This window comes from Meleagris gallopavo, chromosome 1 (assembly GCF_000146605.3).
Source record: "Meleagris gallopavo isolate NT-WF06-2002-E0010 breed Aviagen turkey brand Nicholas breeding stock chromosome 1, Turkey_5.1, whole genome shotgun sequence".
NCBI classification, from domain to species: domain Eukaryota; kingdom Metazoa; phylum Chordata; class Aves; order Galliformes; family Phasianidae; genus Meleagris; species Meleagris gallopavo.
Window position 1 is genome coordinate 135,291,363 of NC_015011.2, and position 15,542 is coordinate 135,306,904.

Genomic DNA, 15,542 nt, shown 5'->3' on the forward strand with positions numbered 1-15,542 from the left:
AAAAGAAAAAAAGAAAACCAACCAAAAAAACATCTTCACTTTCTGCAAAAGAGTAACTGCCCAGGCACTGTTTTTGGTATCTGGTTTTTACTAAAGTTCTTTTCACACTTTAATAACTTAGAACATGAGGTCCAGCATCAGAAACCACGCAGTCAGCACATGGGGGTTTAAAGCTGCAGTCATCCTGAGGCATTCAGAGATGGCAAGTTAGGAACGTTCGAAGTGTGACTGGGTCTAAGCAACAGCTCAGAGGCGGGCTCCCTCCCTGTAACCTGGGGCTTATTAGTTGATCTGCTGCAAGAGAGGAGGCTGAACAGTCCTGAGAGCACAGCACCTTGCCCTCGCATAGAGAATCAGCATAGAGATGCTGTCAAGGAAAGGCTCCTGGTTGCAGTGGGAAGGGTTTGTGCAGCCACTTTGGAGCTTACAGGTGTAGTGTTCCTTAACTTGGCATCATGGACACACCAAAAGTAATTCTTACTGGCTTACTGTATTCAAAAGAACTGTTAGGAAAATGAACGGTAAGTTTTGGTTTGCTATTTGCCTGTTGTTTGCAGGTTACATAAAAAGAAAATTGCAACAATTCCTCTGTGCTTCAGAGATGCCCATGCTCAGCTGAAATACTGATGAACTCACTCATGAATTCTTACATTAAAAAGTGTATGAAAATGATAGGTGTACAACTGCATTCTGTTTTTCTCTTATTTACATTACACTTTCATTATTCTGCAGAGAGGTTAGGATCAGTTGAGATGTAGTGACTGCTTCCATCTATTACTAACAAGGAGACAGAATAATTGAATAAGTGTTATTTATTGCTACAGTAATGGTAACCAAAATGATTTCAAGGGATGGAACACCCCTCCTATGAGGACAAGCTGAGAGAGCTGGGGCCGTTCAGCACATCCTCTAACTAAAGAATATTAATTCATCTAATGAAAAACAGCTATAACCTGATTTCTTTGCCTACTTCTTCCTCCTCTTTAAATATAATAGCTAAACCAAAAATAACTGGTACACCATAAATAAGTTCTGCTGCAGGCGTTTCAGAAGAGGTGGTCAAATATGAAACAGGTAAAAGATTTTGCCCTAAAATTGTAGCCATGTCACCTATCTTCTAAGATAGGAACCTTCTCTTAAGAGGATTAATAATTTTCTCTTAAGAGGATTAATAATTTTCTAATTTTAGCGCTTCTTATATTCCTTTAGAAATTCAAGTTTATTCCCAGTCTTTTAAACAGGAAAGTCACCTTACAAGCAAGCTAAAACAAACAATAGCAGCAACTGTAATTTATTTGTTTCTGTTCTCACAGTTTCCATCAGGAAAAACTGCTCATGACTGTATTTTGGCTTTGTTTCCTTTTTTACTGCATGCACATACAGTGATAATAGCACAGTCCCTCCCATGACAGCCCTCACCAGCTAGGGAACTGTCACCATCCTTCTCCATCTTTCTGATGGAAGAATCTTTCATTCCTCCTCATGACTGGAATGTCCCAACCAGTCAAGCAGTTTCAACCGACTGCTTAATGGCTATTAAAGCATCAATTTGATTAGCATTTCAGAAGTGGTATTGTAGCACAATTCACATAGAACAATTCTTCCAAAGAAGTTCACTTAAATGGGCCTTTTATTGTTAGGGCAAATAGCACAGTGGAAAGTTACTCAAGAACCACGTCCGCATAGTGCACTCTGAGTCACATGCCAAGGGCCCTAAGGAATCAGTTAATGATCTACAAGATCATCTGAGTTTTGGCTGAAGATGATGTCTTGTTGCAACAAAAGGGCACACACAAAAATCCATTTAATGAAAATATCATAAAGAAAAAGAAATGGTAACTTTTGCTAGAGGGTTAGTTTTATTTACTAGCCCCTGAGGTTATCTTTCTGGATACTCACTAGTAGAAGCTACAAAATGAATGCCTAGTCACAACAGTTTTTCTGTTATGCTAAAGAAATGACTCAAAAGACGTGAGCTTAACTCACAGCATGCCTTTGAAGAATCTACAACTGAAAATAATGGGTAAAATTTTGCTTTGGGTCGTTGGTAAGTTTTCTGGGTTTTTCTGTTTTGGTTTGCTTATTTTTTGTTGTTGGTTTTTTTCTTTTTGGGTTGGTTTTTTTCTTTTTGGTTGGTTTTTTTTTTTTTTTTTTGACAGTTAACAGTGTGACAGTTTGAAAGAAATGTGATTTTAAGCTTCTTAATCTAAAGGCAGCTAAACTAAAACCAGGTCCCTAGCCACTGACATCTGTGCAGCTCAATCCACTATTATATCCCTCAGAGCACACCGAGTCCCAGAAGTATTAAAAAAGCTGATCAAATCCTCTCATCCACACCTCAGGTACAATAAACATCACTCAGTCATCTTTTCAATTCTTGTACTAGTCATATTACTCAGTTTCAGCCCAGAACTCTTCCAATTCAGCCTTGAAAATTTTCACTCCGTAACTGGCAATGAAGACTTCCATTTACTGGTTCTCAAAGACAGACCTGCTGTACACGTTTATAGGAAGGAGGAGATGGAGCTAACAAAGAAGAGAGGAAAGAAAAGGATTCACAGGGTAAAGTCAGAGATAAGCAAATGTAATCCTCATTCAAGTCTCCTGCATAACGATATATGCACAATGATGATAGATTTCACTTAGCCCTCACCTTGTGATAGAGGAAGAATTTGTATTTCATAAACCAGCCAGAGAAGTTAATATCCACAAATTAATCTGCTTTATTTCAGCTTTCAGATTGAATTTTTATAAGATGTTCAGGAAATACCCTGTTCCAAAAAAAGAAAAAAAAAGAAAAAAAAATAAAGCACCTTCCTGTATTACTCTACAACCAAGATCACAGAACAGCATCACTAAGGCTATGTAGTCACTTGAATCCTTCACAGTTTTCATTGCTCTCTACACTTCATAAACTTCTCAGAATAGTTCTCGGGCTCCAGGACACCACAAAATATCAAGGGTTCAGTTTGCCATCTGTTACCAGGTCAGTGGACCTTGTAACAAATACATACTGTTGCCTGAACAAAATCTAGCTTGGCAATCAGTCTACCTTCACATGCAGCCATATGCATTTGTTTAGGTTGCCTATTTTTGTACAGAGGCTTACAATTGAGTGTCTTTGGACTAAGTGTACGCTTGTGATACTGAATCAGGAATGCCTTCACCAGCCAAAGGAACTGCACAGCTCCTATAAAAAGAAGGATAAACACTATGAGAGAAGAACTCTATTCACTATAAGATTTAGACCAGGAATTAACTTAAACTTTTCTGCGGCACAATGGAATCTCTTCTGTTGCATAAGCACAAAATTCTTTTTCTTGCTGGTGAGAGTAAATGAAAACTTAGCTTTCTATTAACATAGCTAAGTCCAAGCTTCTGATCTCACAAGAATTTTAATTTCAAAAGCAAAGTCCCCACAGACAGATCAATTTTATGTATGCTTTCTATCCAAAGATTTACATTTAAATCGTATATTATTATAGCACAAAACATTACATAGAAGAACGTTCTTAACCATGGTATCTAGCATGCTTTTTGCCAAAAATAACTTTGGGTAGCCCTGCAAAAAAAGCCCTATTTGCAGTGAAAGATCCCACTGACACCGCTGCAAGTAACTTTTTCATTTAGCTAGACAAGACTTACTTTTCCTCAAGCCACTCATTTGATTTAATTCTTTTGATATGTATTTAGTTTTAAAATGAAAGAAAGAACTGCAGAAGCTTTGAGCAGTTCACATATTTTCAGCTGTCTGGAAGTGCAGTGCCTTGTAAATGAAAAATAGAATTGGCCTTGCCCTGTTGGCCCAGCAAACATATCTTGACTGTATCTGCAACACAGACAAGAAAAAAAAAATGTCCCTGGTATTTCTCTATTTCCCTACAAAAATGGGAGGAAGTCTTCAGAGGAAGACTTTTCAGCTTAACATGGAAATCTGGCAAAAGAAATGAGGCAATGCCAGATTTTTTGCAACATTATCATTGCATTTAAAAGGGAATACCAACTCCAGCTGAAATCTAACATCAGCTCCATCCTGCTGAAGCTGTGGTAGAGCATTTGAGAACGAAAATTATGAAGCTTCTGCGCAGCTAAACTAAAGTGTGAGGAAGAGAGCAAGGTTGAAGCTAGAAAATTGACTTCGAATAAGTGAACTGTAAGCATCAGTGTACCATTCCTTTATGTTTAAAAGACAATTTATAATTGCTACCTAAAAAAAAAAAAAAAGAAATTGGTCATTTGGCAGATGACCTACTTAATGAAAGGCTTGATTAAAAGCAAACCATCAGTAGGAAAAAAAAAAAAAAACCCAACACAACACACTTAGGATTTACTTTGGAAGAGCTCTGTGGGTAGCAATAGCATAGACTCCTTAACTGCTTCATGGTCAGCTATTGCTCAGTGAAGGAAATAAGGCCAGTGAGGGGGGTGTGGAACCACCCCAGCCATGCGAGACTCAGCCCTGGGTTGTGCAAGAAGCCCTTTCCCCTTAATACCCTCTGAAGCACCGCTCTGTCACCTCAGAGAAACGTCCCTCCTGCAGAAAAGCAATTCATTTGCCACAGGACTAACTCCAAAAGCAGCTTGTTTCCTTTCCAGTACCCAAAAATTGATCCTTTTTCCTTACAGCTCCTTCCCACAGAGGAACAATCACTACAGATAATCCCACCCCTACGTGCAGAGTTTGGTACCGACTCCTTACCTGCAGACAGGAGATCTTCAGAACCCACAATCCCTCTCAGTGTTTGCTCTCCAGAAGGAGAGCTGGTCCTTAGCTCAGGCAGGAATGCATGGCTGGGTTTGTTTTAGCACAGCTCAGGGCCCCAGAGGTCACTCCACACACGTTGGGTATTTTGTGTTGCTCAACAAGGAGCTGGCAAGTCAACTTGGCTTCCAATTCACTCGAGCAAACATTGATACAGGTGTGATATTTAAAACAAAAATCAGAGATGGGTGGGGTTAATTGAGATCACCCTCCCTAAATTACATCAAAAAGCCCTCTGACCCCCTATTAAGTTCTCTGGGAAGACAGCAAGTGAGTGTTTGCTTATTCCCTCACAAATGAGAAATGCTTCCTATTTTTCTTCATTTTTATTCCTGTTTTAAGTTTACTTAGGTTATTCAGCTCCTCATTAGATATTTTGCTTTTGCCTTAGTTCTTTTTACAACCTGCTTTTTAATCTTTTAAATTCCTCTCAAAATTCTTTGATTGTTGTTTTTGGGGTTTTTTTTGGAGAGCAATTACATACACACCAAGTCACTACAATATGATACATCATACCATTCTTTGAGTGAGGAAATACCATAAACTTAAGAAACACATCTTAATTAAGGACAGCGTGGCTTTGTTTGGGACAGACACTGGCACCCTGCAGCATTTGGAAAGGGATGCTTTTGCCCTGAATACATTGGCTGTGGTTCCTTTTGGAGATGAAATTACTTACTAAATCTTACCTGGACAGTACCTATATGAGGTACCAATACCTCAAGCATTAATTCCATAAATTACTTCCATAAACCTTTTATCCTACCTATACATTTCCAAATTCATGGGGATTAGGTAACAAAGGAAGAAGAGGGCTAAAATATTTCCAAACGAACAAGCTTTTAGAATCAAACTTTAGTGCAAGACAGCAGCTGAATTCCAGTAGTTACCACTGTTCGCCACTGGGGAAAAAATAAAAAATAAATCATTAAAATTCTGAAAACAAAAAAATCGAGATCAGGATTCATTAAAAAAAATCTTATTTGGGGGCTGACATTTCTTTTTGCCAGAGGTGACCCTCTGCACCACATGTTATAACACTGAGAAGTAATTCCTGCATGCATAATGATTAAGACAATCGTCTGAGCCACAAGAGGAAGCCCTGCTTATCAGATCAACAGCAGGCACCCAAAGACGGCCTGCCCGGGCACATACTTGATATTACCTCTTATTTCAGGTGAAATTAAACCCTGCTGTAGTAGATAACTGTAGATTAGCTCCTGCTTTCTAACACTTAGATTGATTTTATTTACTGTCTCAGTGGTTGGCAACCCTGCCCATCACGGGAGGATGGAACTAGATGATCTTTGAGGTCTTTTCCAGCCCAAGCCATTCTATGATTTTTAAGCCAGCCTTTGCTAGCAATTTGAAAAAAACACTAAAGCCTTGCTAGATGGGTAGAAGTAGAATGAAAGATACAGATTCTGGAAAGTAAATAAAAATCAACTTTTAAAAAAAATAATAAACTCATATTAATAACAAGGGACATAAACCTAGTCTCACTCAATAGTCATGTTTTTAATTATTTGTTCCAATATCGATTCATTTATAGGCAGATTCTCAACAAGGACCATATGCAACTCATTCATGCAGAATGTATCCTCAAGAAAACTACAACTGCTCCTACCCATCACAATCACAACCAGCTTAAGTTCAGCTGCAGTCTTCCTCACCGGCTGTCTCTGGATAGCTGCTCTCATCAGAAGCAGAAGTCCCATTGACCCAAAAGTCTGTCCTCAGCAAGCACCAAAGGCAGGACTGTACCAGAGGGCTGCCTCCTGGCTCTTACGGGAGAGGCTCACCACATTCAGATAACCTTTATCACAGGGCACAGAGCTTCTGCTCTCAGAACACATGCTGGCGGAGATGAAGATGTGGCTTTGCATTTCCAGCACTTCTTCCTGCCAGTTCCACTTCAGGCTTCTCTGCCTGCATTCTTAAGAGCATATTTAGTACTCACTGTGTGAAGACATTAGTTAAAGAAACAAAAAGTTTAAAACAGGCACAGTAAAAATTGATTTTGCCTTATTAATGTTACCCAACCTGGCACAATGGGAGTAACACTAACACTAAAAACTTTTTTTTCCACTTTAAAGAAGATGAGGCAGCATATCTAGGTCAAAGAGAGAAGGCAACATCTGGTCCACTGCCACTGGACCTCCAATGTTTAACAAAAACCAAGAAATTGAGCAGGGTGACATGGGAAGGGCATTCATTGCTAAAAGAGGAAAGGAGATAAGGGGAACAATAGGAGCATAATACATACAGCTATCTGCTGTGGGAGGGAAAGCTGACAGCCTACAGAAAGTCTGATAGAATGCTTGTTCCTCCTCATAAAAATAAGAAGTAATTATATGGAGGTGTTCAAGGCCAGATTGGATGGGGCCCTGAGCAGCCTGGTCTAGTATTAAATGGCAAAGTTGGTGGCCCTGCATGTGGCAGGGGGGTTGGAGATTCATGGTCCTTAAGGTCCCCTCCCACCCTGGCCATTCTGTGATTCTGTGATATGGGCAGGGGCCAGAGAGGAGTGAGTAGTCCAAGGTGTTTTCAGTATCACTAAAGATTTTTTTTTAGTAAGCAACAGCCTGTAACGCGTCCTTAGTAACAGTTCCTTTCACGAGGAGGAGGTATAAAAAAAAAAAAGGAAAAAAAAAAAAAGAAAGAAAAGAAAAAGAAAAAAGCCTCATTTTACCAGTTATTTTTTAAAATGTGTCCCACTGCAGTGACCCAAGAGATTTGACAATCCCTTTTACAAAGCTTAGAAGGTGATGACTCAACGGTGTAGAGCTCTCTTTGCTTGTTTTGTGGTTGTTTTTTTTCACTCTATAAACCACTATATATTCTGTCACGTCTTTGTTGGTTGTTTTTGTTTTTTTTTTTTTAAAAGGACCAAAATGTTTTCTTTGAGAGCAAAAGGCAGCAGAAGAAATGGAAACAAATAACAAACTAAAAACCCTAAAATATAACTAAAGCCTTCTTTCTTTCTAGCTTCGGCAGTTAATGGGAGAGTAACAACAGATTTGTACACGCAGATGACAGACATCACTTTAAAGAACAGAAAGTGAACTTTGAGAACTTCCACAGCATAAAGTGTCGTAAGGTGCAGCCAGACAGGGAAGTCGGGCAGCCCAAACCCCTGGGGACACGGGAGGAGAGCTCCATGAAGGTCAATTCAACAAGGGCACAACACCAGGTGTGCACGTTTTTTACATTGCTGTCGTTTAGTGGACTGAGAACGTGACCGTAAGCAGGTATCCAGAGTTGGTTGATTCCATGTAATGGAATTCATACACGTTTTAGACATTTCTTTGCTTTTAAAGGCTGTTTCAATGCATATAACTTTTCTTCATGAGGTGTACTACACTCCATTTACCTTGCCTCTCCTAACAAGCTTTTTCTTTGAGATGTCTACTTAACATTTTTACAGGAACAGCATTTGCCTGAAAGCCTAAGTCATCCTTTGCTTTACAAATATAATTAAGAGAAGAATAAAATCTCAAATATTTAAACATCTACAGATGAATAATTTATGACTGAAAGTTCTTAAGCAGTCATCAGCTGCAAATGGTAAAACAAATATGTCCTTGCTATTTCAGCAGTACTGAAAACCATTACTTTTAAAACAAAGTACACAAGAGCAGCTGGATGGCTGGAAAACACCTTTTCTCTGTTTTTGTACTTAAGTACAAAAAACGTGGTTAGGAATATTAAACCATATAATGAATTGCAGAAATAAATGCCATTAGATCAGCTGAGGACAGGAGATGCTGAGAGAACAGGGAAAAGTATTTATACCAGATACTTAATTGCTACTGAACAAAATTATTCCAGTCTGAAACTCATTAACCTGCAGACCAGAAAAAAAGAAAAATGGTATTCTTTGCAGTTGAGGATATGATGAGTTTTTTTCATGATAGAAAAAAAGAAGAATTTGAAAGAGCTGAAACGGTGGGGAGAAGTGGGATCTCAGTGCTAACAAACAGAAAGAACCTGAAAGCACAGAAGCCTTAATTCACAGGAAGACATTTTCTGAATGTAATCTGTTTAAGTATTGAAAGTCATGAACAATTCTCCCAGAATCCTGCACATGAAATTTCCACCATGTTACAAACTAGTTTGAAATGTATTTTTGCTCTAATGAACTTAGAATCATAGAATCACCAAGATTGGAAAAGACCCACAGGATCACCCCGACCAAACCAGTCCAACTTGCAGAAAAGGAAAAAGCTCAAATAGACATTTTGTCTTTTTGCATTTTATATATAAAACAGTAATACACTGGAGCTCAGACAGGTCTCTACGCTGTCAGAAGAGTCCTTCCATAACTAGCTCCTGGATGGCCCATGCAAAGCCCACTTCAAGTCTATTCTGTTTCCCAAGAGATGGGACAGATACAGCTGAATATTCATTCACATCTAATGATCTATCTCCCCTTAAAAACAATATTAAGACGTTCTTTTCTGAATTGATTTTTTCCATACCAAAATAGCTTAGTAACATTAGAAAAATCTTGTATATGCTTATTGAGTTGGCTGTCCTAAGAGATACTGTCTTCAATCTCCTGTGCTGAAGCCTGGCAATTTACTTGCATTGACAGTTTGGTCAAATTTAGAGGGGAACCCTCTAACCCTTTGACCACCTCTGCTCTCAGCAGTACCACTCAGGTAAACTAAGTTTAATCACCAATTTCAAGTCTCATTTTCTAGAACCCTACATCTGCATGTGAAGTTACACAGTGTAACACGAGCAAAGCAGAGAAAGTAATTTATCACAAGTTTGACCCTAATGATCTAATCTCAGGATGTTCTACACAATGTTCCCTGGAAGAAGTCTAATCAGTCAGACTTGGGAGACAAAAATGACTTTTTATTCCATAATTTCTAACAGCTCCAGAAGTATCCACCACAAACTCAGTAACTTTCCTTACAGAAACGCAAACAAAGGTTACTTGTTTAGACGTTTTGCAACATTACAGCATGACCCAGACAAAGAATGGCCAAGTTCACCTTCAGCTCAGCAGTGAAAGAATGCCATAGGAAAAATCTCCTGGAAGCTCACATGGCTACAGGCTTCAACACAAGACCATACCAAACAACTGTTGTGCACCAGACAACTAAACTATGATACGTAACTGAAGTGTGAAGTAAAAATACACAAATTAGTTCAACTACCAGGAGCAGCTCGACCAAAGCAGTGTGGAACTGACTGTGAGTCTCCCTAGCTTTGAGATTTGTGCACCGTAAGGTGTACCTAAGCATAGGTGAATCAAGACGACCACTCAACATACACTCAAATTGGAAAGCTACAGAACTAACAGCTAGTTGCCTATCCTGTACCATGCTCAAAGTAATTGGAAAGCTATGAACTAACAAGTTGCCTACCCACTATTTTGAGAACCCACTGTCTCCTTCCTTCTGAAGAAAAGAACAGAAGCCTACATAGTCAATAGACGATGACACAATCCAGACTGCCTAAGTTCAGGCACCTAAACATACAATACTAATTTTAAATAAATATTTGTTTTTCATTCTGGTGCCTAGTACCTCAGAAATAATCAGGGCTATACAAAGAAACTCTCCCTGATGCACGTTCACCTGTATGTTACAACAAACTACAGTTTATCCAGCTGAAGAGAGAATAATGCAAGCAGAAAAAAAGCATCCCATAATGTTTCATCCCCATGTCCTTCCCTCCACCCTAAAATTGTTGAAAGAAGCAGCTCAGGTATGCAGATGACCGATATTAAGCTCAAAATGAAGAATATAATAGGGCGTTAGTAATTTGCTTTATTGTACAGAATACCTATTTAAGCCTTTGTACATATCCAACTAGCAGACTAATTTACTGAAGCAAATAATTCAGTTTGCGGCCATCCTTCCAAAATTTTCTCCAGTTTTTCCCACCGTACTTCTGATTCACCAGGAACATGTATTTCCATACATTTGCAATTTCACTTCCATTGCCTGACTAGCCATTATTCTCTTACACCGCTTTCACAGATTTTGTTGGTATTGTCATGAAGCAGTCATCACTTAAACTAACCTTTCAGCTATCAAGTCAGTTTTGGCAGAGATATCTGGAAAATGCACTTCTTGCTTTAATAAGCAGGGAAGGAAGGATGCAATGCCAGAGACACAAGCTCTTCATTATGAAGATTCTCATACTGCTCCAACCTACAGCTTTAGCCAGGAATAAAGTTCAGGTTACTGATACAATTTGAAGAGTCTCCTTGAATCATAAAGTCATTTCCCACTTTGGCTAGACCAGCGGAGTCACATTGCCTGCTATTATTAAATACCACATGCAAAGCATGGATTTAACGTGGGAGTCTGAATACAGAAGTTACCACAGAGGTTCATACATGACATTCATCTTGGCCTGTATCAAACACAGTAAACAAAACAAATGGTTTACTCTCCCCAAAGACTTGCCATTCAAGAGTCTGTACTAAATATAAACACTAGAAGCAAAATTCCTCCTTCAATAAAGTGAGATGGCCATATCTGAGTAAACAAAATGTGCAAATTTTATCTCCCATTTTGTGATGTTTTCGTTTTTTCCCCCCGCAGTTCCTTGTGACAAGGCATTTCCAAATTTTTACTAAATCCCTTAATGCAATGTTTCACAACAAAACTATGCTTCTATGGATGTCCTGAAAGCTAAACCTTTATTCCTGCTTCTGAACCTGCTTCTCAGGTTCTAGATACAGAGCAGTACTCCTCACTAAAAGACCCATGATGCTCAAGATACTTTTTGAGGTGCCATCTTCTAAATCCTTCCAACAAACAACCTCCACCAACATACCTCATCACATATTGATCAAGATCCAATCTCAACTGCTGCTGTCACCCTACCCTCAGCACAGAAAGGCCTTTCTTCTGCCTCAGGTCATCTTAGGCTTCGATAAACCACCTCGTCTGTAGTTTCTTCTCTCCCACTATAGCCCTCCATTTCCAAAATTGAGAAACAGCAGAATATTGAACAGAGTGGATACTATCAATCTTCTTCCTTGTAAAGAAAAGATATGTTTTAATTCTACTGTTCTGTTTCATCATGACAGAGGACCACGTTTCCTTCTTACCTACAGACAATTTTCAAGTTGTTCACACCAAGTAACTTTAGCCTCTGGGGCAGAAATGAGACCAAACTATCTGGGCTAACCCAGTACTCCAAATGAGTGAGTCATATGCCAACCTACGTTCCTCCTGAGAACTTCACCAGTCACCTGCTCCCTGGGAGAAAAACGTGCAGAAGGAAGCGTACGTCTACACAGAAAGAAAAACCAAAGTCAAGAGGCACAAAAACTGAGTGAGGGAGGAATCAGACCACTACAGTTCAACTCTACCTCTCTGATAGCTGAATACTGACAGAAGAAAAGTCAAATCAATTCTCCCAATCAGACAGCTAGATTAAGATGAGAGGAGGAAAATAAAGGAAGTTTGCTCTTCTAGTTAACCTTTATGTTTCCTCATTATCACGCTGCATGACTCTGCTGGTAAATTCAAAAGGCGATTTCTGTCTTATAACACAATCATTTCAATCACAAAGTGAGTTCTATGGCATACTTCTGATTAAATTACTGGTCTGCTGCTTCATTCCAAGGGACCAAAACAGGAGACACTGATTACTAACAGTTAAGAAACCTTGCCTCCAGGAGCATCGCTAATACATCAGATAAACAATTGTCAAGTTAAAGAGACTGAAAACTAACATACACGAGTTCTTTTTGAAATATCAAGGCATCAGAAAATACACCTGAAAATCCCAAACACTCCCACAGAATTGTTATTGCTACATTCCATGCACTTTTAAAAGTGGAGCAGGGCTGAGACCACCAGAACTTCAGGATGTGTTTGCAGTACCAGAGATAAAAGGCTACATACTAGCTCAGTGCTGCACGCCACTGATGCCCAGCAGGAAGTTTTGGGCTACTACACAACTGCTGTCAGCACTGTCTAGAAATCGTTATAGCTATAGATAAACATATATACATACACATACATACATATGCACATCCTTGCACATCCTTGAGTCTCCAACCTCCAGTTCTTTCGCAGGAGGAAGTTATTCTGGCTGATGCTGTTGCTGAAGTTTCTTGGTTATGAAAATTATTTCAGTCAGGCCACTAGGAAAGTCTCAAAGCATACACTTGTGTGCCTTAGTGACAAGGTCTGTATCTAGAGAATTGTCCTCTAAAATGCATCAAAGGTTCACAGTTTCTCTATTTTTTGTTTGGTTGGTTTTTGTATAGTTTAAGCACATAGTTTTGTTTGGTTTTGCTTTCTAAATTCCTTTGAGTTAACTGACTCAAAATATAATTTGTAGCATCTGCTCCAAGAAAACAACAGCAGCCACACTAGGTCAGACACAAGGCCATCTAGCCAAGCCTCTGACAATGGAGAAAACAGCCAAGAGCAGATGGCTGGAAAGAATGTCAAGAACAAAGCAAACAATGCTTATCTCAGGTATTCTTCCATGTATAGCTTATTTGCCTCCTTGAGTTGGATGCAATATCCAAATGACTTTTCTTAATCATCAGATTGGAAAACTGGAAATGTCAAATTACTTGCTGCTAGAATTTACATTAAAAAAAAATAAAATCAAGTCTGACAACTTCTGCATACCCATTTTACAAGGCTTGAGGATAAGAATATGAAAGATTTAGATTAGACTAAGAAGCTGATCTTTCCAGGATAAGGATGGGTGTGAACATAGAACCAAGAGAAGACTCCCACCTAGAATAGTTCATTTGCTTTTTAGACTTAACTTGGCAGAACATGCACATTTCCATGGCTTACTGAGCAGTAGCAATCTAGCAACGTACACTCTAAACCTTTTAACCTACAGTTTTAATCATTTCTGAAAAAAAAAAATAGAGAGATATTTCTGAATAATAGATCAAGAAGTAATGCAAGATCAACAGTGATGAGTATAACTGATACATATTTTAAATAATTCAGATCAGCACTTGAACTGTTGTAATATTAATATCCACATACACTTAACCCACAGTCCATCACTGCTACTGTGGATAAACTCATCTATCACTCAAGTGGTCTTTTCCAACCTCAATGATTCTATGATTTTATTTTATGAGGTCTAATACCTCATGAGGTTAAAAAAAAGAAAAAACATTATATTGTATTAATGTTTACCTTGTTACAGCCAATGCCTAATCCATGTCAGAATAACAACCGTCCAAACAGAACATAAAATACGGATGACTTCCACGGAGGTAACAGTGCTCAAAATAACACTGATAAGAGATAACTAAACAAAAGACAACCATGACATTCACATACAGAATACAACACGGAGTATAAAAATTAGACCATGCACTCAAAGAATCACGAAGGTTGGAAAAGACCTCCAAGATCATCCAGTCCAACCGCCCACCTACCACCAATATTTCCCCACTAAACCATGTCCCTTAGTACAAGGAACGTATTACAAGTATATCCAAGTACAGTTAACCCTGTATAACTGCATTTTGCTGGAGCACTGAGCTAATGCAGCAGTTACAGCCAAGCACCCCCTCACTTCCTAGTACTAATGTTCTCAACTGCTGCATGTACAAGTAAGCATAAGGGACCGCTGGGGCACTGCAGGGCTAAGACAGACATCTGCCATTGGCACTCAGTATTCAAGAAAGTAGGACAGGTGCAAATGTTGAACTGCAATTCTGTCATATTGTGGTGCTAAAGCATTTCTAATCTCTGATCTTTTATTTCTGGAACTTCGACCTTCTGCAGGAGCACAAGTCAACAGTGAGACCACCCAAGAGCCAGCACCTTTGGGAGGCGAGGGAGAGGACACCAAGCTCAACGCTAATTCCCAACCAAAGAGGAGAGCGGGACCACGCATGACGGTGCTCCCAGTGCTGGATGCTCTTCAACTGGCTCTGCCTATGCAGATTCAGAAATCCTGCTGATGATCGGGAAACAGCGGGAGCTCTCAGCATGGGGTGTGAGGGAACCCAGACCACCAGGAAGCGACCATCTCTGACCTAGCACTCCAAGGAAGGAGCCACCTGGCTGCTTCATCTGACTGGCTAAGATGCAGTTCTGGGGCTCCTCCAGCTTCCTGCTCCAGCCTCAGCTATGTTGTATAGTAATACATTGCAATTATAGACGCGAAATAAACATAAAAATAGAAAGGCAGATAAGCATAAGAAATCCTCTTGGTGAGACAGGACTTCGGTGGAACTACTGATAGAGTTTTCACCACAGTACTAGATTAAGAAATGCAAAAAGTAAAGCCAAAGTAACCAGGTCTCCTACACGTCTCCTCCACACCCTCCAAGAAATCTCCACGCAACTCTTCAGCAGTTTCGCTCCCCCTCTTCCTCCTTCTCAATTCCTGGCACAGGAAAAGCCATGTTGGATTAGATTGTGACACGAAGTGACACAGCGAGAGAACTTCCCTCCCCGGCGTCCCGAGAGGCACACGGAACACGGCGGGGCTGCGGAACGCATCAGTTGGCGCTGAGGAACCGTCCCGGGCGGGCAGCGGGGCTCAGCCCCTGCCCCTGCAGCCTCGCCAAGCCTTAGTCTCGCACGACAGAAAGTCCAACCCGCCCACACAGCCCCTCGGCCCACCTGCCGTGTCCCAGATGGAGATGTTGTACGGCCCCCACTGCTTCAGGTAGAAAGCGCCGCCGACCGTGCTGACGGTGTCCTGGAAGCGCCGCTCCATGTAGCGGTGCAACAGTGAAGTCTTACCCACGTTCATGTCCCCCAGCAGCACCACCTTCCCGTCCGGCTTCTTCATCGCGCCGCCG

At 40.1% G+C, this 15,542-nt stretch overlaps 1 protein-coding gene across 1 annotated transcript in view; it reads right to left on the reverse strand.

Moving 5' to 3' along the window:
* The window catches only part of RAB20 (RAB20, member RAS oncogene family), a 23,143-nt gene extending 7,607 nt beyond the window's left edge, over positions 1–15,536 (reverse strand). Inside the window, exon 1 of the mRNA XM_003207847.3 lies at positions 15,361–15,536. Coding sequence (XP_003207895.2) covers positions 15,361–15,532 — 172 coding nt within the window. The 5' untranslated portion in view covers positions 15,533–15,536. The remainder of the gene's footprint in view (positions 1–15,360) is intronic.
* Positions 15,537–15,542: the final 6 nt, after the last annotated feature.